Source organism: Triturus cristatus, chromosome 4_2 (assembly GCF_964204655.1).
Source record: "Triturus cristatus chromosome 4_2, aTriCri1.1, whole genome shotgun sequence".
In the NCBI taxonomy this organism is placed as follows: Eukaryota; Metazoa; Chordata; class Amphibia; order Caudata; family Salamandridae; genus Triturus; species Triturus cristatus.
Window position 1 is genome coordinate 341,997,865 of NC_140586.1, and position 25,300 is coordinate 342,023,164.

Genomic DNA, 25,300 nt, shown 5'->3' on the forward strand with positions numbered 1-25,300 from the left:
CCTCAGCCCCAGAAGCATGTCCGCCCGGACATTTATAAGTTTCTTATATATGAGCGAGATCGTGCTTTCGGGCATGTGGCCATCAAGGACCCGGTCCTCCAAGGGAGAGGACTCAGGCACCTTCTCACCCTCCACGAGGACTGATCGGAGGGCGTGGCGCATCTGAATATATCTGAAATACTCGGAGGGCCCCAGCTCATACTCAGTCTGCAACTCCTCAAAGGACTTCACCTTCCCCTTATGCAGCACATCACCCACCCTGGAGATGCCAATCAGGTCCCACTTATCAAAGCCTTTTGAATGCCAAAGCCTTCCCAATCTCTCCGATTCAAACAACGGGGTAGCGAGGGTGAGCTTATCCTTCCAGCCCAGCGAGTCAGTAGCCATCTTCCACACCCGCACTGCCACAGCGGTGGGCCCCGTGAGGGACGAGTCTAGGGATCGCGAGTACAACGCCCTGTAATAGTTACCACCACGCAGCAACCACCTGTCCATGGCATACCCAGGGCTGAGAGCAGGGCCATAAAGCCCATGATTGATCGCGCTCAGCTGTGTGGCCCAATAGTACCGATGGATATCTGGGAGCGCAATGCCCCCGTCGTACCATGGAAGCGTCAGCTTTGCAATAGCAATTCGCGGCCGCCCATCCCACAGCAACGTCCGTTGGAGGCCTTCGACCTCCCGAAAGTATTTGGCCGGCACCCAATCCAAGGTATTCTGTAAGGCGTAGAGAAAGCGGGGGAGAGACATCATTTTGAACAGGGCCGCACGCCCAACGAGGGAGAGCGGCAGCCTCCGCCAACCTTCAACATCGCGCCTCAGGCGTGCCAGGGGGGGGAGCAGATTCTTCTCATAGCGCACAGCCGAGTCCATGGAGATAAAGATCCCCAAGTACACGAAACCCTGCAGGGCGATCTGTATCGAACATGTTCTAGGGATCGGTGGAACCTCGCCACTAAGAACATACAAGTACGATTTGCTCCAATTGATGACGAGACCCGAGTTCCTACCAAAAGATGTGAGTACGTCACAGACCACTATAAGTGACTTCTTCGGTGAGGCAAGATACAACAGGATATCATCGGCATAGAGCGAAATACGGTCCTCGTGTTCAGGCGACCACCGAAGGCCCCGTATATCCGGGTGCCAACGTATCCACGCAGCCAGCGGCTCAAGGGCGAGGGCGAACAACAGAGGCGACAGGGGGCAACCCTGCCGAGTACCCCTTCCAAGCTGAAACGGAGTCGACGCCCGACCATTCACCACAACACTAGCTAGCGGCCCCTCGTACAGCAACCTCACCCAGCTCACAAAACCGCTGCCAAAACCGAACTTGGCCAGGACGGCCCACAAGTATGCCCACTCCACCGTGTCAAAGGGCATCGTGGCATCAAGAGACGCCACAATAGCCGGTTCACGCAACGTGCCCGCCCTGGCGATTACGCCATGAAGACGCCTAAGATTCAGCGCTGTGTTTCGGTGCGGGATGAAGCCGGATTGATCCGGGTGGACTAAGTCGCCAAGTACCCTAATCAAACGGGTCGCCAGGAGTTTAGCCAGAATTTTCGGCTCCGCATTAAGAAGTGAAATAGGCCGATATGAGGCGCACTTATCGCGGGGTTTACCCTCTTTGTGTATGACCACAATCGACGCCAGTCGCTGATCCAACGGGAGGGCCCCACCCCCCCGCGCCTCCAAAAACATGGCGCGCAGGTGAGGGGCGACCCTATCCGGGAACAGCTTGTACAGGTCGATCGGCAAGCCGTTCGGTCCCGAAGCCTTACCCGAGTTTAACGCGCGGATAGCCCCCGCCACCTTGTCGACCGTTATGTCACCATCTAGATCGTCCCTATCTATAGCAGAGAGGCAGGGCAATTCGATATCACGGAGGAGGTCACACGAGTCCTCGGTTGGCCTATCCGACGCAGAGGCATAAACCTTACAGAAATAGTCCGAGAAGCTCTTTACAATCCCCTCAGGTTCCACAATCGCCTCTCCCCTCTCTCCCGTCAACTCTGGCACCACTCTATTGACCCGTTCTTTTTTGTCCAGCCACGCCAGGAGTTTCCCTGCCTTATCACCAACATCATACAGTCGGCCCTGCTGTTCCCTACTGAGGGTCTTAGCGGCGTTCGTCACCAGGTCTTTATACTCAGTTTGCTTCAAACAAAGCTCATGCAGTGAGGACTCTGTAACCTCCTCCTCCATCGCTCCCTCCAGAGCCGCGATCTCCTCCTCCACCTGCAGAATCTCACCATCTCTACGCCTCTTGGCAGCCACTACTAGGGAGAGGGCCTCCCCCCGAAGCACGGTCTTAAAAGCTTCCCACAGCGACACTGCCGAGTCAACGGTTCCCTGATTGTCCTTGAAAAAAATTTCTACCTTCTTTACCAGGGCGCTGCTCATCTTGGGGTCTCGGAAATACCAAGGGTTGATAGGGGCCACCCTTCCTCCTCCCTCCCGACCTAGATCCAGCTGGATCCACACTGGCGAGTGGTCAGATATACCGCGCGCCATGTGCCTCGCCTCGGATACCAACGAGGCATGCGCGGCCAGAGTGAGCAGGTAATCAATCCTGGAGAGGCTACCATGTGCCCCGGAGTGGAACGTGTACTGGCTCTGTGTGGGGTGCCGGAGCCGCCAGCAGTCTATCAGACCAAGCGTGTCTAGGAAGTCTGGAAGCCATTTCTGAGCCCCCCCTGTGTCTCTGGGCGGGTGTCTATCCAGCAGGCCGGAGCAAACAGCGTTGAAATCCCCTCCCACCACAAGCATTCCCCCCGGGAGATCCAGCAGGGCCCTACCCAGATCTGCAAAAGTGGAGGCCTGCAGGGCCGGCGGGACATAAACCGAAACTAAAACCACAGTCCGTCCTTCCCACCGCCCCGCCACAAACCTCCCCCTATCATCAACAATGGTGGAGTCCACCTCAAATGGCAACGAAGCTCTAACTAGGATGCCCACACCCCTGGACCCAGATGAGAATCCTGAATGTGCAATGAATTTATACCCCTTCCTATTCAGGGCATAGCACGTATTTCCTATAAGATGCGTCTCCTGCAGCAGGGCAACATCCGGCATTGATCGTTTCAAAAATTGCAAAACAATCCCCCGCTTAATGCGATCCCCCAACCCATTAACATTCCAGCTTATAACACTTAAGCCCCTACCCCCCATCCTCAAACGGAAAGAGGCCCACCCCACACCCGAGGAGCCACCATGGAACAGCCCTGGATATAAGCATCATGCCTTGCAGAAATAAACCCCCCAACAACAACCCCAAAATCCCTAAAACTCCCCCCACCCTGCACCCCTGCTGCAGCTTACAAAGCCCCCCCAACTTGCAGTGTGCCTGTCGCCCTACAAAAACAAAAAGTCTACAAAAAGTACCCTAAGGGAGGAAAAGAGCAACCCTCGTCCTCCCGCAACCCTCCACAGTTACTGCACTCTAAGCAAGTCTTCAAGTATAGTCAAATCAAGTCAGACCGGCTCCGAGATGTCAGCCCTGCCCATCCCGGCCACTGTCTCCATCCTCGGCTGTGTCGTCCCCCGTCCGTCGCCGGGGCAAAGCGTCCAGCCATTCGTCGGCCATAACAGGAGAGTCAAAAAAGAATGTCCGATCGTCGTGCACCACCCGCAGTCTGGCAGGGAAGAGCATGGCATACTTCAGGTCTCTTTCCCGGAGCCGCCGCTTCACCCCCAGGAAGCCCTGTCTCTGCCTCTGCACCTGCTGGGTGAAGTCCGGATAGAAATTCACCGACGCGTTCTGGAAGGGGACCGGGCCCGTCACCCTCGATGCTTGCAGAATAGCGTCCCGATCTCGAAAGTGAAAGAGCCGGGCCACGATCGGCCTCGGCGGGGCACCCGCCTTAGGCCTCCCGCCCGGCACTCTATGGGCCCTTTCCACCACAAAGAACTTCCCAAGGCCCTTGGGCTTCAGATGGTTGAGGACCAGGTCTTCAACAAGCAGGTCAACCGAAGCCTCATCCGAGGACTCCGGGACCCCGATAACGCGCACATTGTTGCGCCTGGCCCGGCTCTCAAAGTCCTCCAGCCGGCGGGCGACGAGATCACTCTCGGATCTCAGCTTACGAACCTCGATCTGCAGTTCCGTAACATCATCAGTGAGGCCCGTGGTCTTGAGGTCCAAGTTCTTAACCCGTTCATTCGTTTTGCCCAAGTCCGCACGGATCAGGTTGACATCCACCAAAATGGCATCCACCTTATGCGCCAGGGCCTCAAACTGCCTCCCAATCGAAGTCTGCATCCCTTCGAGCGCGCCCATGACATCCTGCAGGGAGAGCTCCGGGGCCACAGGCGAGTCCTCCTTCTGGGCATCCGGCACCTGGCTCGATCCACTCGGTGATCCCTTTTGCAGAGCATATCGGTCCATGCTGTTGACTTGGGTGTAGGTTCCCCGCCTGGTAGACTTAGGCTTCTGCCGATCCCCTTCTGCTTTGCCCGACATGGTTGACTCCAAGCAGGTCGGTTCAGTTAAGATGGGTCCCTCTCAAGGAGAGGAATAAGGAGTGATCAGTTCAACCGTGGACCGCCAGAGTAGCCTGCAGAGCGTCCCCGGGGTAATAAAGCCATCCAGAGCTCTCCAGTAGCAGGGCTGACAAAGGGAGCGAAATCGAAAGTGAAAGTGCGGGGACCTCCGTCCGACAGTTCACACCTTGCCTGGCCGTTGTTGTTCAACTAGGAGTCGGGCATCCAGCCAACTCTAGCCCCTGGCTTCCCCGGGAGATAGGCCGCAATCTTCCGCCAGGTGTAAGTCCGGTTCCCGGTGGACGATCCGACCGCGGGTAGCATCAATCGCCTCCCTGACCAATCATCTACACGATGCCATGCATGCAGACAGGATTAGAGACAGGATAGTCGACGGAGGGCGCGAGGGTCTCGGGAGCTCTAAGCTCACGCGGCCATCTTGGTCAAGCGCTAGGCTCCTCCCCCCAGGGCTTTTTTTAAACAATCTTTCAGATTGTTAATTTTTTTGCCCGCTGTTAAGTGATGAATGCAATTGATTTCACAATTTGCAGTGAAATTCAATATATTCTGAAAACAGCAAAAAAAGGGCAAAAAATGACTTTGTTAAATTTTGAAAATATGTGTACTGTATTCTAAAATGTATTGTTAAATATTACTACTTTTTTTCTTTATTTTCAGGTCGAGAAAGAAAATTTAGGAAATGTAATCCTTTTTTCTAGTAATTAAAAAAAACATTTATTTGTAATTAAGTTATTTTGTTGGTCAGGTAAGTTTGAAATATCTGTATTTCTCACCCCTTCACTTTCATGCTCCCTTTTATTCACTTCTCCTCACTCTGCTTTTCTCATTCCCCTTCTCTCTCTCTTCTTCCTTTACTGCTCTTTCGTAACTCCCTCACTCCTTCTATACTACTCCCCTAGGTTTACTGCCTCCATCACTACTTTTTCAACCATGTATCTCTCCCTGTCTCCATGTGTCTCAGTCATTCTAACTGCCTTCTCAGTTCCTTGCTCTCTGTCTCTGTTTCTGTCTCTCTCCCTTTGTCTGTCTTACCCTTAATTTGCTTAACATCTCTGGGGAAAATCAACAAGGCCCCTGTGCCACCACTATGTCACTTTTCATAACGTACTGGTGGCGCAGGGAGCTCCTCCATATTTACAAGGAGAGGAAAACCCACCCTGCGTGACTTTGCCTTTCAACATAAATACAGCCACTTCACACGCAGCACTGTGCGTTGAAGGGGCGTTCCATGGGTGTTGTTGTGGGTGTTCCCACGCAACACTCAAAGAACTAGACACATCTCCAGGTTTAAGAGAAATCGTAACTCTGGAGATGCGTGTGAATCCTACGGTGCAAGTGTTTAGATGTTAGGTAGCTCTAAAAAGAGCCGTTTTGTTAATAGAGGGACAGAAGAAAAAAAAGACATGGCAAAATTTATAGGGTGTCACACGTGTGTTGCTGTATCTTCCTCAGAGATGTCATGAGTGATGTCATTTGAGATGTCATCAGTGATGTCATGAGTGATGTCACTGACCATGTCATGAGTGATGTAATATGTGACGTCATCAGCAGTGGATTGCGGGCGCGCGAGTTATAGTTAGCTGAACTAACTATAACGGGGGGAATTTCATTGGTTTTGTACGAGTGAAATGTCCAGCTAACTATAACGTGTGTGAAACCTATGGTTTTTTCAGTGAATTTGCAAGGTTTTTTAAATGCTAATTCCTAACTATAACGTGTGTGAACCCTATGGTTTTTTCAGTGAATATATATAATATATATATATACCTCCCGGTAGACCAATTGTTTCTTCGATGGGCTCACAATTAGAAACAACTTCTAAATTTATTGATCACTATTTGAGACCCTTTGTTATGGCATTACCTGCCTACATTAAGGACACTACTCATTTCTTGACACTAATTGATGGGATGGTATGGGAAGAGGATATGTTACTGGTTACACTAGATGTAACCAGCCTCTATACCAGTATTCCCCATAACCTGGGGCTCCAGGCTATGAGACATTTCTTAAGAGCAAGACATATCTCGCTACTAATGCACACACAAATGGTGATTGAAATGACACAATATTGTCTGACTAACAACTATTTCATCTTCAACGATAACATCTATAAACAGATCCAAGGGACTGCGATGGGCACCTGCTTCGCCCCCAGCTATGCAAATTTATTCATGGGCTGGTGGGAGGAGCAGGTGTCCCAGGAGTGGGACTTGAAAGGAGACAATTTTATAACATGGGCTAGATTTATTGATGATATTTTCCTAATTTGGAAAGGCGACATACCATCTGCTAATCAATTTCTCCAAACGCTCAATGACAATGAATTAAATTTAAAATTCACATCACACATCAGTAAAACACATATTGTATTTTTAGATGTGGAAATTCAAGTCAAAGATTTAACCCTTGTCACAAAATTACATCGAAAGGACACTGCTGGTAATAGTCTCCTGTACGCACAAAGTGCCCATCCATCCAGTCTGATCCAAAGCATCCCTTATGGAGAACTTATACGTGCCAAACGTAACTGTAGCACACAGGTTGAATAGGAAAAAGAGAAGTTGGTCATGTATAATCGGTTCCGCGAACGCGGGTACAGTCATAAATTGATTAAACAAGCTGAAAATAAGGCTGATCTGCTTATAAGAGCTGAACTTTTGAGATCTAAACCGTCAGTAGATGAACAGAATGATACTGTTAGATTCATTACTACCTTTTCTAACAGTGCTTTTAAAATCAGGAAGTTATTTAATCAAAACTGGCACATTTTATTAAGTGATGCGACTTTGAAAAAGTGTCTTAATGTTACCCCACAGATAACATTTCGTAGAAATAAATCTCTGAGAGATGAACTATGTAAAAATGCCATTTCTTCCATCAATGAGGTCAGCAGTATGAATTTTGCTGGTTTTACAACGTGTAAATACTGTAAAGCTTGTGCCAACAGTAGAGACTGTAAATCCTTAGTTTTCCCTAATAACAACAGAGATTATCAAATTAGAGGGAATTTTTCCTGTGAAACGGATTATTGTATCTACTGCTTACGCTGCCCTTGTGGCAAAATGTACATTGGGAGTTCCATCCATCGCGCAAAGAAAAGAATTCTGGAACATCTACGTGCTATAAAGAAAAATGACGTGCAATACCCAGTAGCACGACATTTCTTTAAAGAATACAACCAGAATGCTAAATTGTTGTCCTTTGTAGTATTTTATACTATTCCGAGAGCAGAAAAAGAGGGGGTGACAGGCAGCGTGAACTAAGAAGGATGGAATCAAGATTTATAATTGATTTTGAGACACTTATACCAATTGGGTTAAATTCAAGTGAAGAGTTATCTGTACACTTGTGAAGTAATGTTATCTGTATATTTTCAATGAGTTTGCTTACGATTTTAAGATTGTTTTAGATGTAGATGTATGAGTGAATTAAATAGAGATAGGGACATGTTTATACCTAAACTGAGTAGTTGAACGACCCAGTAATGCGTTGTTTTTCTTTCTCTCCTTTTCCTATATTTCTTCTCTTCCCTACTCCCTTTTCAGTTGCTTCCCTTCACTTCCCTTCCTTTTCTTTTTTCTTCTCCTCTATGTAGCATTCCCTGAATTTACATCAGATGGGAGTTGACTGTACGTGATGGAACGACATGAAACTTTGCATATCATTTCTTGTCAAAGTTTAGCATAGATATTGCAATGGGATTTGCCCACTTGGGCTTAATTTGTTGGACTGCTATAATGCAATTTTTTAATGTGTACTTAGGATTTCTTACCTTTTTACTACGGTTTAGACTCCTGATTTAATGAATTTATGTACACAAACCCCTTGCCATGTTCAAGATTTAAGCAATAGCCCACTGGGGCTATTGAAACGATGTATTTAACTAATCGTTTAAATTTATTTGCATTTAACTTTGGCCCACTGGGGCATTTATACTTTGTTTATTCAAAGACCGTTTTGAAGAATTGATATAGTAAGGTCTCAATTGTTATATAAATTGAATATACATGGATCGTTTCCAAATGGGTATTTCTAAACCATTACAAAATGGCGCCCATACTTTGTATAGCATATCCTTGATCAGTCCCATCTCTATGCCACTGAATGCGCATATGTAAAGAGAACGTTTTTGTATTGTCATCACACCGTGAACAAGCTTACCGCGAAACGCGTTGGTGAAGGCTATCACTTGCCTGGATTAAATACTTGGTGAACAGCATTCCTGGGTGTCCTGGATTTCTTTTCGTGACTTTCGAAAAGCTGTGCTTTGAATATATATAGATATATATATATATTTAAACCAGTCCTGAACTGCAAACATACGAAGACAGGCGCTGACACCGTGGGACGATGTATCAAAGAAATATTTATTTCCAAAGGATGCCCTGACGCGTTTCGACGGATACAACCGTCTTCTTCACTACATCAGGTCCCTCTATAGTGTCTACTTATATACTGAAAACGAGGCACAATCCACCATAGTTGTCACAGCAACACTTATCATAGACATGGAAGAAATTTTGTTTATGTCTGTGCTGAATAGTAATAATTAAGAAACAGTAATTTGGAAATTATAATGAAAGAACACCGTGGTTTCAACCTAATGAAAAACAATCAATACATTGTGGCATAATCAAACCAAGTATTGGTTTGAACCTGCTGAAGAAACTGAAATGGTACACTAGTGTGTAGACGTTATACAGTTAAAAATGTAGCTTTCATGAGAAAATAATTAGATGCAGTGTATTATCAATGCAGGTTGACAATTAAACAGTTAGTCAAAAAAATCCAATATGCCATATTGATTAAATATTCGTTATATATATATATTTTTTTTTTTTCTGGGACATTTTAGTTATGAATAGAATTGGAAAAAATCTTAGAAATTCACTTAGAAAAACCAAAGGTTACAGGGACGTTATATTTACGCTCAGATTTCACTTGTACAAAACCATTGATATTCAGTAGTTCTAGTTACCTGAGCTAACTCTAAGTGGTGCCCCCACAATGCACTGCTTATGGCCTCACATATTACATCACTCATGACATGGTCAGTGATGACATCTCAAATGACATCACTGATGACATTATCCACAGAACAATCAAATACCCACTCACTCCCAAACAACCTCTCATACGTCCACTCACACACCCATACAACAACACACACACCCACTCACTCACCTGAGGAAAATAAAAATCTATGAGGCCTATGTGTCCCCATGTGCCCCCCCAAACGCTTATATGCACATACATGTAACCTATGTATTTCTCCTCCATGGCCTTTCTATCATGATGCTTATGCTATAACGTGGCCTGCCATCATCCAGTCTTCCATGAGAGAAACGACAAATCTGTATTGAGGCCTACACGTTTTTCATCATGTTTTCCTGCATTTTCATGAAGCCCATGTTTATGGCTCAGCCAGAGCCGAAAAGAGGTTTCATGCCTCAGAACGCTCTGAAAGCTGCAGCTACGTATCCTTGGCCTTGCACACTTGGGCCTCAGCCAAAGGGGCCCCGACCGAGGTGCCAAGACAGTATTGAGCACGGTTATCTGCTTACTCTTACTGAAACCACATTCTTGCCTGGTGAAGGAGGAATGAACGCGACCCATCTGCAAGGAGGGAGCCCAGCCCTACTGTCTCTCTTTGTGAGATTACAAAGCTCACGTCAGTAAAAAGCCCATAGCCCCCATGTAAGGCCTCTGCAGTAAATGAAGTAAATGAAGAAATAGATGCCACATCGGCTCTTGGTGATGAGCAACCTATGTCACAAATCAGTCCCTGCTCCAGACATCGGATATCAGATAATACAAGATGTGCTGGTCGTCCTGACACTGAAGGCCTCACTCACTGAAGGCCTCACTTCCAGACTTGTCCGGTTGCATAGCAACCCTCCCCACGTCAGTTACACGTCATGCTCGAGTTGAGCACAAGTAAGGCAAAGTTCCAGTACAATTCCAGCAGATCACGCAACCCCCTCCAGGTATCCACCCACACATGACAAATTACCCATTATCATCAAGTGGACGCCCACATGGACGCCCACCTTCACGCCTACTTACACGCCCACATGCTCTTATCTCATTCTCTCTTGCTCTTTTGCTTACGTACAATTGAGAAATGTATATATACTGTACTCTGTGAATAATGTTTTGAGAATATTGAGAATACTTTTGAGTCCCTTTCCAGATCCTTTTTGGTGATGGTAATATTCTCCCTTTGACTCGAGTTATTGGAATAAAGCCCTTTATGAACCTGATACCACAGACTCAGCCTCTTGCTTTATGCATGATCTTATTTATAATTTAAAATTCTGAGAGCGTAATATTTTATTTACCACATAATGGCGCCCGAACAGTTACATCTCTTTCCCCACACGCCGGAGATGAAGGTCCAGTTTTGCCCCCTTCCATAGCCGTGACGGACTTCAAGCGCGCACGTCGCGGGTCTTCCCGCCAACTCCCTCAGGCCAACGAAGGGGACAGACTGCGACCAGGCATCCATACGAGGCGGTGAGGAACGCAGATTGTCCTACCCAGAGCCCACCTGCGAGAGAGCTGTGTCCGAGGTATACAGAGGCCCACCAGATTCCGAAGTTCCGAAGTATCCAAGTCACGAGTCGAGTCCAGTCCAGTCCAGTTTGGTCTAGTCCAGTTCAGTTCCGAGGCCTTCCGTTCCATGCTACCCGGTGAGTACCGTTGCTGGGGAGGCAGTTAGACGTGCACATTAGGTTGTGCCGGTCAAGACGGGTTTGGGTACACAAATCCGGTCTGCACTGTTTCAGCAGTGTATCTGTACTGTTTAGCAGTATATCTAGTATGTCTTGCATATAATTCAGTATTCTCTAGTGTTAGTATTATGTCAGTAACTAGTTTCCTATTAGTTATCATCGTTCGTTAAATGTTAAATGTTAAATGTTTTAATATGTTTTAAAAATTGTGGTATGAATGAGTGTTCATTATTGTGTTTATTGTAATTTATTGTGTTCAAAATCAAGTAGCAAAGTTTAAAGATGCCGTTCTTTTAAAAATTAAGACAGATCAAAACTAGAAAAGGGGTACTCGAGGAAGCTGTTCCCATTCCACCTAGGGACACTCCAGGGTACTTTATGTATCATAAGCATGGCCTAGATGCCGTATTATTTCTTGATTTATGGGTGGACTACACCAAGGATTTACCAGAAAGTCAGAGGTGGCCCGCAGCTGGGACCTGGGATGCAGATTGCATCATGAGAGTAGAAGAAGAGTTATGGAAAAAGACAGCCAGACAGTCACAGAAAAATGCCATTGAATTATGGCGTAAAGAATTGCATAGACGCACAGAGAAAGCGCTCAGAAAAGAAGAGAAAAGTAGGGAGGATTCAGACAAAGCCCGAGAAAACGTATTAGTTGAGGAAGGTATCCGAGTAAAAGCAGAACAAGTAGACAGACAACGAAACACTCTTATGAAAGAGAAAATGTAGACCAGCTCGGAAGGATGCCATTGAGTTTTGGCGCAAGGAGTCACATAGGAGGACAGAGTAAGTGTTTCACGAAGCAGAGAGAAGTAGACTGGAGTCTGGAAAAGCCAAGGAAAAGATGTTACAGGAGGAAGTGGAGCAGGTAAAATGAGCGCAGGCTGACAGAGAAAGAAATACTGACTTTGCTGGTATTTATCCCGTCCTTTCAGAGGACCTAGCAAGAGTGGCCCCAGTAGAAGGTCCAGTTAGAGTGCCACCGCAAGTACCACGATACATATAATAATGATATAGTAGCCCAAAGGTTCTTGAGCCTCCCACCAAACGAACAGCGCATAGCTGGTGTTTTCATGGTCCAACATTTGATTACGTTGTTAAAAGGGACTTGAGAGGGGTGTAGCTAGGGTAATAGCAACACCTGTGATTTGATGACACCCCTAATGTACAAAGTGTTAACGAAAAAATAATTAGTGAAAAGTTTAGCTTGAAAAAAGAATTGTGGGTATTTCGAATTTGCAAATTGTTCAAGAATACAGGTTTGTGTTCTTGGTGGTCCAGTGAGCCAATGTGCTGGGTCAAGTCGGTAAGATTATGACCCCCTGAGTGCAAATTGTATGTAAAAATAATTTTTCAATTGGGCGAATTATTGCAGTTTTTATGGAATTGAGTAGTCTTTTTGTCTTTGACAGCTTCAGAGTGAGGAGAAGGTGGGGGCTGTGTAGAGCAGAATGTGATACAGAAATCGGAGACAGATTCTGACCTTGTAGCCAGTGTAGGTGGGGGCCGGTGAGAGGAGCAGAACAGAGGCACTGCTTAGAAGGCTTCTCTGACATCGCATCTGTGTAATCCCTGCAGCCGGAGAGCCTTGGGGGCCAGGAGTAGGAAAAACAAAAAAAGATGGCTGGCAGCCCAGGCTCAGGCCGAGCTGAGGGGCTATTTTTAACTTCTCTGATAAGACAGGGCAGCTGAGAAATGTAAGTCGAGAAAGATTCCCTTGTTCTATTCTGTGCAAAACGAGTGCCCCGAGGAAATGTCTATGGAGAAGATTTGTTTTATTTTTTAGCAATTGTTCTATTGCTTCTGGCCAGAAAGTAAAATGTTGCTCTTGCTTGGAATTTTAAGGGCTATGTGCCTATATAAAAACGATTTTCAAATTCAGACATTTTTGAATTGTGGCCACAAGCTGCCACCAGTTGCATTGGATAAATGATCCAGTGGTTACGGGTCTGTGAGGAAAGATGGGAGATGCATCTTCGACTAGGACATGAGGGTACATTGTGTACAAAGATGCATAGCTCATTTTTATAAAAAAAAAAAAGACAGGTTCGTGTGTTCTTCATTTTTGATTATTGTTGCTGATCCTGTGTGTCAGACTTGACACGGTGATTTCAGATGGGGGTGTATAGGGCAGGTAAATCAGTTATTGATTATAAGCCTGACAAATTAAGCAGGCCAGAATGTTCGCCTCTGAGCTGTAGGTACTATAATTGCGCATCGCTGCTCATTTATATATGTTAGTGTAATTGTCTATGCTTTCTGTGCTTGGTATACTGATGGCTTGGCATATGTATTTTATATATGTTTTGTTTTTGTGTTGTATTGACCAGTATGTTTGGCATTAATACAAGTTCTCCTGGGCGTTACAGAGATGGACGTGACGACGTATATCTTTGCGCTGCGCTTGGCTGGAACTTGTTCACAATTACTAAATTTCACAGACATGATATTACCTTTATCATGCTGTCAAAATAGCGGACAACACGTTATCAGTGTATGTCTAATTGGTATTGGAGATGAATAAAAGAAGAAAGTAGTTATGCAAGACTTAAATATGTATCACATGACTGCCTTTCTCTTATAGACAGGCAGCCTCGGTCATATGTTTCCAGATTGGACATTAAGGAACCATTATGATCTATGCACTCGCATCTTACCTCTTGAACGGCCTGTTTTAAATAAGGACTGCCACCCCAGAGTGACAAATGAGGCTCGGTATTTAGGGTAATGAGAAAATATCTGACAGGATTTCCTTTTTAAAGTTTGCTTTAGTAAGCTCATTCTTGTAAGTGGTGGCCCCAAAAGTTGACTTGTTTTTAAATTAGGCTGTTTTTTGTATAGGTGGAAATTATTGCAAAATGACTGATTTTTTTAGCAGATGAATTATTAATTATCAACATTAACAACTGTTCTTAAACTTGGTTTTCCGAATATTTAGGTAATTTAGCATTCCTATTAGGGCCTCCTAGCATTAATATTGACTTCAGGTTGGTGTAGGTTCATGTAATAGGGACATTTGCATATGAGATGTCATTTGGCCAGCTTATGAGCTAACACAATGAGGTTTGTACATTAATTTGAAGGATTTCTCGCCGTTTCAAATACGCTGTGTATCTCCTATAATTTTGCTTACGCCCAGTAGCTACACACAGGGATTAATAGTGTTGACAAGATACAGGGTTTGATAGTGTTTGACAGCAGTGAAATCTGTTTCGGATTTCCTCCTGTCAAAAAGGGGGGGAAGGAGGAGAATATTGGCTTTCTGCTGGCCCCTGAGGAGGTTCGCTTCCCGCTAGCCCCTTAAGAAATTAAGCCCCTTAGAAATTAGCCCCCTTAGAAATTAAGCCGAGGAAATAGGTATGGTGCTTTCCCCTTTTTCTCATGTTTTATTGTGATCTTTCAGGGGAATTAGTCCAAGCCCCTAATACAGCTTCTACTAAAGTCCTCCCTTGGACACAAGAACACACTGTGGCATTTGAAGAATTAAAGAGAGCTTTATGTCAAGCACCAGTTTTAGCAAACCCTGATTACAACAAATCGTTTATGCTTTTTGTGACAGAGCGGGATGGAACAGCACTATCTGTCCTAACACAAGATCATGCAGGAAAACACGAGCCCTGTGCTTATTTTTCTAGTACATTAGACCCAGTAGCACAAGCTTTGCCTGCGTGCCTAAAATCAGTTGCAGCAACGGCCTTAGCCATAAGACAAAGTGACTCGATAGTGCTGGGCCACCCTCTGACAGTACAAGTACCACACGCAGTAGAGGTTCTCTTGAACCGGACACAAACACAACACCTGACTGTAGCTAGACTGACAGGCTATGAGCCAACGTTATTTCAACCACACATAGAGATCAGACGATGCAACATACTGAATCCTGCTACCCTTTTGCCCTCCAGTACAGAAAGCGTTTCACCACACGACTGTGTTGAAGTAATACATACCGTGACTAAACCAAGACAAGACTTGACAGACGTTGCACTCCCAGACCCCGACCTAACACTATAAGTTGACGGCTCATGCATGAGGACAGGGGCGGGAGAATTAGTGGCAGCATATGCAGTGACTACTGATACTGTAATAATAGAGACTAAAAGAATAGACATATTGTCAGCACAAGCAGCAGAGCTCATCGCCCTGACACAAGCGTGCATAAGAGCTAAAGCACCTGAGAGTAAACATTTACACCGATTCTGTGGCGAGAAAGAGGTTTCTTGACCTCTCATGGGGCCAAGATACAGCATGGCCCCCATATTCAAGCCCTTCTGGAAGCGATACATTTACTAACAGCCATAGCTATCCTAAAATGTAAAGCACATACTAGAGCCACAGATACCATTTCCCAAGGCAATGATCTGGCAGACCGAACTGCTAAACAGACAGCTCAGACCCCACTAGACATGACAAAGTTACAGGTTCAATAAGTGTCCAAAGCCATGACAGTTAGGGATCCTTCCAAGGATGTACAAGACATACAGACACATGCTACTGTAGACGAATTAAAGAAATGATCGGAACAAGGAGGGGTACTGACTGATCAGGGTTGGATGACAAAGGGCAAATCCACATGGTTTCTTCCTGATTCAATGGTACAAATAATCATAAATACCGCACATAGTCCTGCACACTTAGGAGAGAAAGCAATGCTAGACAGCTTACAGAATATATGGTTCTCTTTTACATGCGAATGGTAGCTCATTCTAGAACAGGCTTATCTCCCTATGAAGTGGTCTTTGGTAGACCACCGAATATGTGGGGCACTTCAATGCCTAAAAAGTTTACTGATGTTGATAGTAACATGCTGACAGATTACCTGGCTTCCTTGATGTCTGCACTACTCTCTTGTTGTTCGCAGGTTGCTGCCGCCTTCCCTGACAACACCCAGGTCAAGGAACACTCCATCGCTAATAAGGAACTTTGATAGATCAAGCCCTCTTGAGCCGAGGTGGAAGGCGCCGAAGCCGTTAAAGTCGAGGGACGGAAAGGATGGTTGCACCTTCACCACTCTTTTACAAAGGAAAGACTTTGAACACCATTTTCTAGAAGAGACTCCCCAGCAGTTTCCACAAAGCTAAACTTAGATCTAAAAAGTCAGAACCCGTTTGATCAATTAAGTCCACTAGGTGGTGAAGCGGTTGAACATGTATTCTGGCTTGCATAAGATCTTGGACAATAACATTGATAAAAAGAGCAAGATGTGCATCACGATAATATGTATCAGCTTAATACTACATGCTATTTTTCCTCCTATTGCCTCACTCTTATACTCCTCCACTAATGATACCATAAAGCACACATTTAGTGATCTGCCATCCTATGAGCTATCATATCGACTTGCCTTACGCAACAATACCTTTATTCAGATGCTGCGCCATTCACATCAGACTAGCAATGCTACAGACTGCTGGGTCTGTGGCCGATTTCCCCCGTATCAGAAGGTAAAGGGAGTGTTGCCTCTTTTTCCTTTTCCGTTCTCCCATAATGGTTCTTGCGGAGCATGGTTTGCCTTAAATGACATCCATCAACGGTGATGCCAAAGAATACAAAGCAATACCAAGGCTCCACAAGATTGCCCAAAACATACATCAAGACCCAGGCACGTGGACATGGTCCGGTTGGCTCTGGGGATTAATATCGGCTTGGGGATGGAAAGTGTTGACCGTCTGTGGGTTGATACTATTAATGATATTCAGTTGTTGCCTATGTCTGCAGTGTGGCCCGGCCATTTGTGGCCTGTGTGCTACTGCATGTGTTCCACATCCCTATTTACAAAGCGTTGAAAATGGAAAAATAATGCTGCAAGAACAGATCGACTGTCTCATGAAAATAGACGTTACATAGGGGGTTCACTAGGGTACAAGGAGGGAATGAGGAAAATAAAAATCTATGAGGCCTATGTGTCCCCATGTGCCCCCCCCAAACGCTTATATGCACATACATGTAACCTATGTATTTCCCCTCCATGGCCTTTCTATCATGATGCTTATGCTATAACGTGGCCTGCCATCATCCAGTCTTCCATGAGAGAAACGACAAATCTGTATTGAGGCCTACACGTTTTTCATCATGTTTTCCTGCATTTTCATGAAGCCCATGTTTATGGCTCAGCCAGAGCCGAAAAGAGGTTTCATGCCTCAGAACGCTCTGAAAGCTGCAGCTACGTATCCTTGGCCTTGCACACTTGGGCCTCAGCCAAAGGGGCCCCGACCGAGGTGCCAAGACAGTATTGAGCACGGTTATCTGCTTACTCTTACTGAAACCACATTCTTGCCTGGTGAAGGAGGAATGAACGCGACCCATCTGCAAGGAGGGAGCCCAGCCCTACTGTCTCTCTTTGTGAGATTACAAAGCTCACGTCAGTAAAAAGCCCATAGCCCCCATGTAAGGCCTCTGCAGTAAATGAAGTAAATGAAGAAATAGATGCAACATCGGCTCTTGGTGATGAGCAACCTATGTCACAAATCAGTCCCTGCTCCAGACATCGGATATCAGATAATACAAGATGTGCTGGTCGTCCTGACACTGAAGGCCTCACTCACTGAAGGCCTCACTTCCAGACTTGTCCGGTTGCATAGCAACCCTCCCCACGTCAGTTACACGTCATGCTCGAGTTGAGCACAAGTAAGGCAAAGTTCCAGTACAATTCCAGCAGATCACGCAACCCCCTCCAGGTATCCACCCACACATGACAAATTACCCATTATCATCAAGTGGACGCCCACATGGACGCCCACCTTCACGCCTACTTACACGCCCACATGCTCTTATCTCATTCTCTCTTGCTCTTTTGCTTACGTACAATTGAGAAATGTATATATACTGTACTCTGTGAATAATGTTTTGAGAATATTGAGAATACTTTTGAGTCCCTTTCCAGATCCTTTTTGGTGATGATAATATTCTCCCTTTGACTCGAGTTATTGGAATAAAGCCCTTTATGAACCTGATACCACAGACTCAGCCTCTTGCTTTATGCATGATCTTATTTATAATTTAAAATTCTGAGAGCGTAATATTTTATTTACCACACACCCATACAGCCACTGTGAGTGGGTGTGTGAGTGCCTAAATATGTTTGTGAGTAGGTGTGAGTGGAGCTATGCATTTTGCACGTTTGTATATTTAGTGTATTTAAAAGGGAGAACCGTGGATTCTGCTCTCACCAGGAGACGACAAGAAAGAAACCACTTGTCACAGTTATGACATGAATTAAAAAGTTAAAAATACACTATCCTAAATTTTCTTACTTTCATGATAATTCGAGTTCTTGACATTTAGACCATAATGTTTTTGTATCATGTCATTTCTTTCTATGATATTCTGCCATGTTACCCTAAATGCTTTTACGAAGAAGAACAAGACCTGTCTGGCTAGCTGGGTACTAGCCAGTATCAACAGTATCCTATCTTTATAAGTGACTTCTGATCATTTTGATCCAGGACATCAATGAGGCAGGCTGGTGGTCCCTAACCTCAATGAAATACTATTGTACAGCAACTGGGTTACCAGCACAATTCCAACCTTGCTGCAGATTGAAACACTAGCGCCTCTGTTGTTTCCCTCTCAATTCTCACTGACCTAATACAAATAAAATACAAATACACTGACCTAATATTGCAAAACATCACTTGGAAGCAAACAATGATGCTGAGAGGTCAAATCTAGTACCGACATACATGAAAAATAGAGACTAAGGTCCTGATTCTGAGTTTGTCAGAATGAATGTGCCATTTATCGCATCTGATAAATACCAATACTTTGGAGTTCCTTATTTGTCAGGTGCAATAAATAACACCTTTCCCAGGTTTTTTGGCATTCCATATGTATTTCAGTGCTTACTTCGCAAACATTTGCATAGTATGATAGATACTATACACGTTCCCCTCGTTTAATTCAACAGGTTTGAACTGCGGAAATTTAACGGAGGGTGAATATTGGACGTGTCCCTCTCTGCAGGGTCATCGGCAAACTTTTTGTCTTCACTCCTCCTGTTTTCTGAACGTTTTTTTGTTGGCTTTAGGACTCTGCACATTACCACTGCTATCCAGTGCTAAAGTGCTTGTGCTCCCTCCTTTAAACATTGTAAAATTGGTCTACACCCAATTGGCTCACCAAATTTACTTATAAGTCCCTAGTAATGTAGTACTGCAGGTACCAAGGGGTTATACATTAATTGCTACGAGTGGGTCTGTACCACTGATTGTGCCACCCACTTATGTAGCCTTTTAAAACATATCCCTGGTCTACTATTGCAGCCTGAGGATGCAGTTTTAAACTGACATTTCAACCTGGTAAAATAAACCGTTTGCCAGGACTAAAGCTCCCTTTTTAATACAATGTCACCCCTAGAGTAGGCCCTAAACAGCTCATAGGGAAAGGTGCATAGTAATTGGAAAGTGGGACATGCACTTTTAAGTTTTACATGTCCTAGTAGTGAAAAATACACACATTTGTTTTTTATTACTTTAAGACCTTCCTCTCCAATTGGATAACATGTGGTTACCCTATTACATTTAATAAGTGCTAGTTTTTGATTGGGAGCAGGTAGGAAAGACATATTTATTTAGTGTCTGAGAAAAAGTTATTTCAAATCCTCTTTAATGGTACAGTCGGATTTTAAATCACAATTTTCAAAATGCCACTTTAAGAAAGCTGCTGTTTTTCTGATTTAACTATTTGGTGCCTGCAGCCTGTTCCTGGGTCATATGGCTAGGTGTGAGCGGTGTTTGTAACCAAACTCATAGGAAAGTAACCCATGTATGGTTCCTGCTTCACTCAGAACGCCGATCGGTGATGGCCACATGGACTTCTAGAATCGCGAGGCTTGTCTCGCATATAACTCAAAGGTGTATAGACAGATTAAAGTATCACTTCATTAACAACAATACTGTAAGATAATTTATTTATCTCATCCAGATTGAACTGAGCCTTCCAATTTGGGCCAATTTACTATGAGTCCATGTTTCCTTTTACCCTAAGGGTCTTCAGTCTACAAATTAATTTTTGGTGCTGAAGATAATCTTCCTAATATTTTACGAGATAAGACTGAAATGTCAACAACAATAACCCATTTTCACTTTCATTGTTATATAGGAGTTAATCATTATATGCTTAATGATATTTTCTGTTTGTTCAAATATATGAAGTTAGATTTTACTAAAATGTTTATGAGATAAGCTCACTGTAAAGGCTATTATTCTCAGTCATTTTTGTTTATGTGAACTGTGTTTTGTACCCACATGCTATGCTATTTATTCACATAAATTTGTATAGAAAAAGAATACACCCTCTTGTCTTGTTATGTTTTGTTTTGCTCTGTTTGTTCATTTTTCCCGATCCAGTCCCTTGTAATTTTCGTAATTAATTTCAACAATTTATGTGGTTGAGGCCACTACTTTGGGCTCTCACAATTGGTGTGATAAAAATTAAATTGAACTGTATGTAAAATAAATTAATTTTAAATTGGCATTTTCAGAGCTTTTACTAAACAAATGACGTTTAAAAAGGATTGTAGATTACAATTCTTTGGAGACCAAACATGGCATTTCTACCAATTCCATAACAAATGTTATAACTTATTAAACGTAAGATGGTACCCCAATGTTGTCCTCCGTGAGAGGTAGGCCTTGCAATGGAGAAAAATGAGTTCGAGATTTTATCATTGCTAGGACATGTAAAGCTTAAAAGTACATGTCCAACTGTTTGAATACATTGCACCCTGCTCTACTGGCTGTTTAGGACCTAACTTCGGGGTGACATATGCATTCAAAAGGAGCGTTTAGGCATAGCAAAGGGGCTATTTTGTCAAGTCAACATAGCAGTTTAAAACTGCATACAGACTGCATTGGCAGGCCTGAGACAGGCCTGAGGCTACTTAAGCAGGTGGCACAATAAGTGCTGCATGCCTAGGTACACGTTATGCCACTCTACAAGGGATTTATAAGTAAACTAAATATGTCAATTAGATTAAAGCCAATTTTACAATGTTGTAAGGAGGGAGCACAAGCACTTTAGCATGCGTTAGCAGTGGTAAAGTGCATAGAGTCCTACAGCCAACAAAACCAAATGTAAGCAAGCATCAGGGGAGAAGGCAAAAAGTTTGGGGGAAGACCGCACTAAGGCCGATAGGTTTAACACTGCACATACAGGGGTTGCAAGCAACTTATAACCTGGGCCTCAGTCTGGAAGAAACATCAACAATGGATCTTGTTCTGAAATAAATTGCAACAGTCCATCAAAAGCTAAAAAAAAAAAAAAGTATTTTTAAATGGTACTTATCTACACTGGCCTACGTTGTGGGAAGAAAGTGTGAGAGGTTGAGTAAGAGGTACAATGCTTCCTAATTATTCCAAACAAAGGTTTTAAAGAGGACCACTATCAGCATATTGTTTCCAGTGATACTCACAGTATTGAAGAGCCTGACAGTTGTGTGGCTGGGGTATCACAATGAACAAGCACTGGAAGAGAATATATTAAACACAGGTGAATAAACATAATTCAATCATTTTCTAAGCACATTAAAAAAACACCTTGAGTATCAGCATAAATAGTCTCTGACAAAGCAAATAACTATCTCATAAATGTCTTGCCGTGAACACACGACTGTCAAGGTGGTAGTTTATAGTTACCTGTAAAGAGGCTTTCCCTGTTTTCAGTTTTCTGTTATACATTTTGGTGTATTTTCAGTGGTTACCAATCATTTATAATATTGTAAATATGAATCACTATAGGTGTTTATCTTTTTTTTGTTGTGTAAAAATCAGGGGTGTGATGTTTTCAGTGGTTGAAAAAATGTAGCCTTTTTCATCTTTCCCTCATTTCTTTCTATTACAAATGTACATTAATTCTTTCCTGCTCCCCACTCATTTTCTTCTATCCTTTCTGTGACTGTGCTATTCCAAGTAGCTTTTAACATCCTGGCTTGTCTTGGTTCCCAGCTCTCCACTTCCTTTTTCCCTAGGAGTTGATTGCAACAACTAAAAGACATTAGAACTGGACAGTTAACATATCTTACTGCTACTTTATTGTTCAGTCAATTTGCTACTGCTGGCTGAATTATGATTTTCTATTTTGTCTTACAATAGCTAGAAAACATTATGCTAATACTCTTGTTATTTTTGTCTGATCATGGCCTATTCCTGCTCTACCTAGTCACAGGAGAAAGCCTCCTAAGAATTTAATAGGTGCATGTATTTGAGATGGTAAAAATGAACCCAGTTAGGACCCTAGTTTTTTTTTTTTGCTTTTTGACTACCTATGTTTTGGATCTCTGCTCTGTGTCTCACTAACTGATTGGCACTCACGGTAAACTCTGTTGAAATGGATTGTGAGTACCAGATGCCAGTGCTCCCCTTTTAAAAGAAGGACTCTGCTGTGCAGCTATGATAAGAAGCTCTAGGTGGACTGCATGTGAACACATGCATATGCACATGCACCCTGCCTGTGTAGTTCTACTGTTTAACTGTGCCCAGAATGTGCAAGCTAATTCTAGGATAGTAGTAATTAATAGTGTGTCACAGATGGGACCTTTCATAGAAAGATGATTACCTTTGCAGGCCTCGTGGTGTATTGGAAATTCATAATGTATACCTGTAGTTCTTTACAGAAGTATGTTAAGCTTCACTGATTAATTATAGGTGAAGTACAGTTTTCTATTTTTTGGGCCTAGAGCCTAGCTTGACACACAAATTCCATGTTAAACAAGGATCCTGAGAGCAGGTATATTATCACTTTCCTCCTATCAGCACTCATTCAGGAACTTTAGGTGTTTCATTATTCTCTGAGTCAATCACCCTGCTGGGCCAAATCAATTACTCTGCATGCCAATCAGAGGATCACATTATTCCCCACACACAATGGTAGTGTAGCAGTTATTAAGCTTGTTCCTGGGAGAGATACGCGGTGGAGACAGAGTCTGGATGTGCTAATGACATTTTCACACTGCCTTGTCCAAGGAAGTCTCAACTCAAGGGAAACACAGGGAGACAGCCAGTTGTTTGGATTCTAATCACAGGAGAGATTATCCTTTGAAAGTTTGGAAGGAAGGTACCAGGCAGCTGTGTCACTTAGGGGTGTGGCTTTAGGCTCTCCAGGAGCTCTTTATAGTGACTGCTTGAAGTAGCCATATTGGAAAGACTAAAAATAACATGCAAGAGGATTGGGGCAAGGATAAAGTGAAGATGTGCCATCTGTGGATCTGGTAGAGTGGTCACCTTCTGGAACATTCCAAACCAACTTAAACACCTTCTATGAATTGGTGTTGTAGGAAGGTACCCCTCCCAATGGGGGTGACCCCCTACCGACTGCTGTCACAAAGGCAGTGGTAGACCCTAGGTGAAAGAGAAAGTCAGGATCCCAGACAGAGGGAGTGGGGCAAAAGCGCTGACCCTAAACTCTATCGCATCAGGGGGAGAGCAGTGCAAAATCAAGCTGTAAAAGTTTGTAAATGTTTAGATGACAGGAGGACTGGAGCTAACAATCCTGTTGGATGGAGTGTGCCACATTGGTGTCTCCTTAGTGGGAACCGCGGATGTCCATGGCACCCACTACCCCCCCCCCCCCGCTTTACTGATTAACCCAAAGTAACCTGTTCTTTGGGGGTCAACACAAAGAAAAGCTCCCCTTACTCATTTACAGTCTCCCCAACAGAGGGAATTCCCAAATCACCAGGGCTACTGCTGACCCAGCTCCTGTAGAGGACCAGAGCCTGGGAAAATAATGGAGTGCTACCTCCTGCTGTCCATGCTTTAATCTGGGGGAAGCAGGAGTAGTGGTGCTTGAGTGGAACCCACCTACAGCCACGAATGGGAGGGTAAATATTACCATATCCCACTTAGGCATCAGAACAGTGTTGGTCGAGCAGACCGCCAACTAGGCGTGCAGGTTATGGATCACATGCTGTCCCTTTGGTGGCTGGGTCATGGGAGCCCCACAAGATGGGTAGAGGTATCCAGACAATAACATTAAATAAACACATTTGACAGCACTTTTGAAAAGAAAAAGCTACAGTGCTCTCTGTGGGAAAAGAAAACAATTGCCAGAAGCTTGCACCAAAAGGCCCCAAAATGTGCTTATTTCTCCCTGTGGTGCTCTTGGAAAGGGCATAGGCAGCAAGAGTGCAGCAGACTCCCTTTGAAATTCAGTCTGCTCTGTCTCTCCCAAGGAGTGGAATTGTTTACCCTCGATGAGGATTTATTTTTGGGGGATTTCGAGCACTTCTGAAGCAGTTACTCTTAGACCCTGATTTTGAGTTGGTTAGAAGAGTATGGGCCATTTTTGATTCGGAATTTATCCGTTGTGATAAATAGGACCTGCTCTGAGGATATGGGGATACACATATGGATGTTGGTGCTTACTCCACCAAAATCCACATATCACTGTATATACTGTATTGCTTTCTTCTGTTAAATCTCAGCAGGTTTGATCAGCAGAAATTTAATGAAGGGTGAGGTATTTTCACACTCAGTAATTACCGGAAAATTTAAATACCACCCAATTCAGAATTTAGACTGCTGAACAAACATGGTTTGGAGTTTGGGTCAGAAAGCTCCGACCAACTCAGAATCAGGGCTTTAAAATTAGACATTTGTGGCATTGGAGCTTGTTTTTAGGTCCATTCTGGGTGAACATTCATTATATATTAGATTGAATTTTTTTTTTTTTAAAAAAGGTCCCATCTTGAACTGTCAATAACCTGACAAAGCAGCTAGGCAGGACTTTAATGTCTGCACTCCATTAAATTGTGTCCAGCGTATGTGAGAGGTATTGTAATGTTTTAGGGTTCAGGGTTTGCTGGTATGCAAATTGTTGGAAATCCCTTTAGTGCAAAGGGAACAGGGTAGCTTTAAAAGGCTTACCTCTTCTGTGAAATTGTTCATTAGTGTGTGCCCCTATTGGTTGAGAGGTCTCGTAAAGGATATCACCGTAGGCATTTCCACAAGCCATCATGTACATACTTGCAAAAAGAAATATGGATAGTATTGAGTAGTGTATGTGCAATAGAATACTTTTCTTTCTTATAAGAAAAGGCCCTAACTGGACGGTTATTTATT

The 25,300-nt window shown here is 44.0% G+C and overlaps 1 protein-coding gene across 1 annotated transcript in view; it reads right to left on the reverse strand.

The window, feature by feature from the left end:
• Positions 1–25,300, reverse strand: part of LOC146833841 (uncharacterized) — a 750,859-nt gene that overhangs the window by 627,277 nt on the left and 98,282 nt on the right. Inside the window, exon 9 of the mRNA XM_085599920.1 lies at positions 21,655–21,706. Coding sequence (XP_085456046.1) covers positions 21,655–21,706 — 52 coding nt within the window. The remainder of the gene's footprint in view (positions 1–21,654; positions 21,707–25,300) is intronic.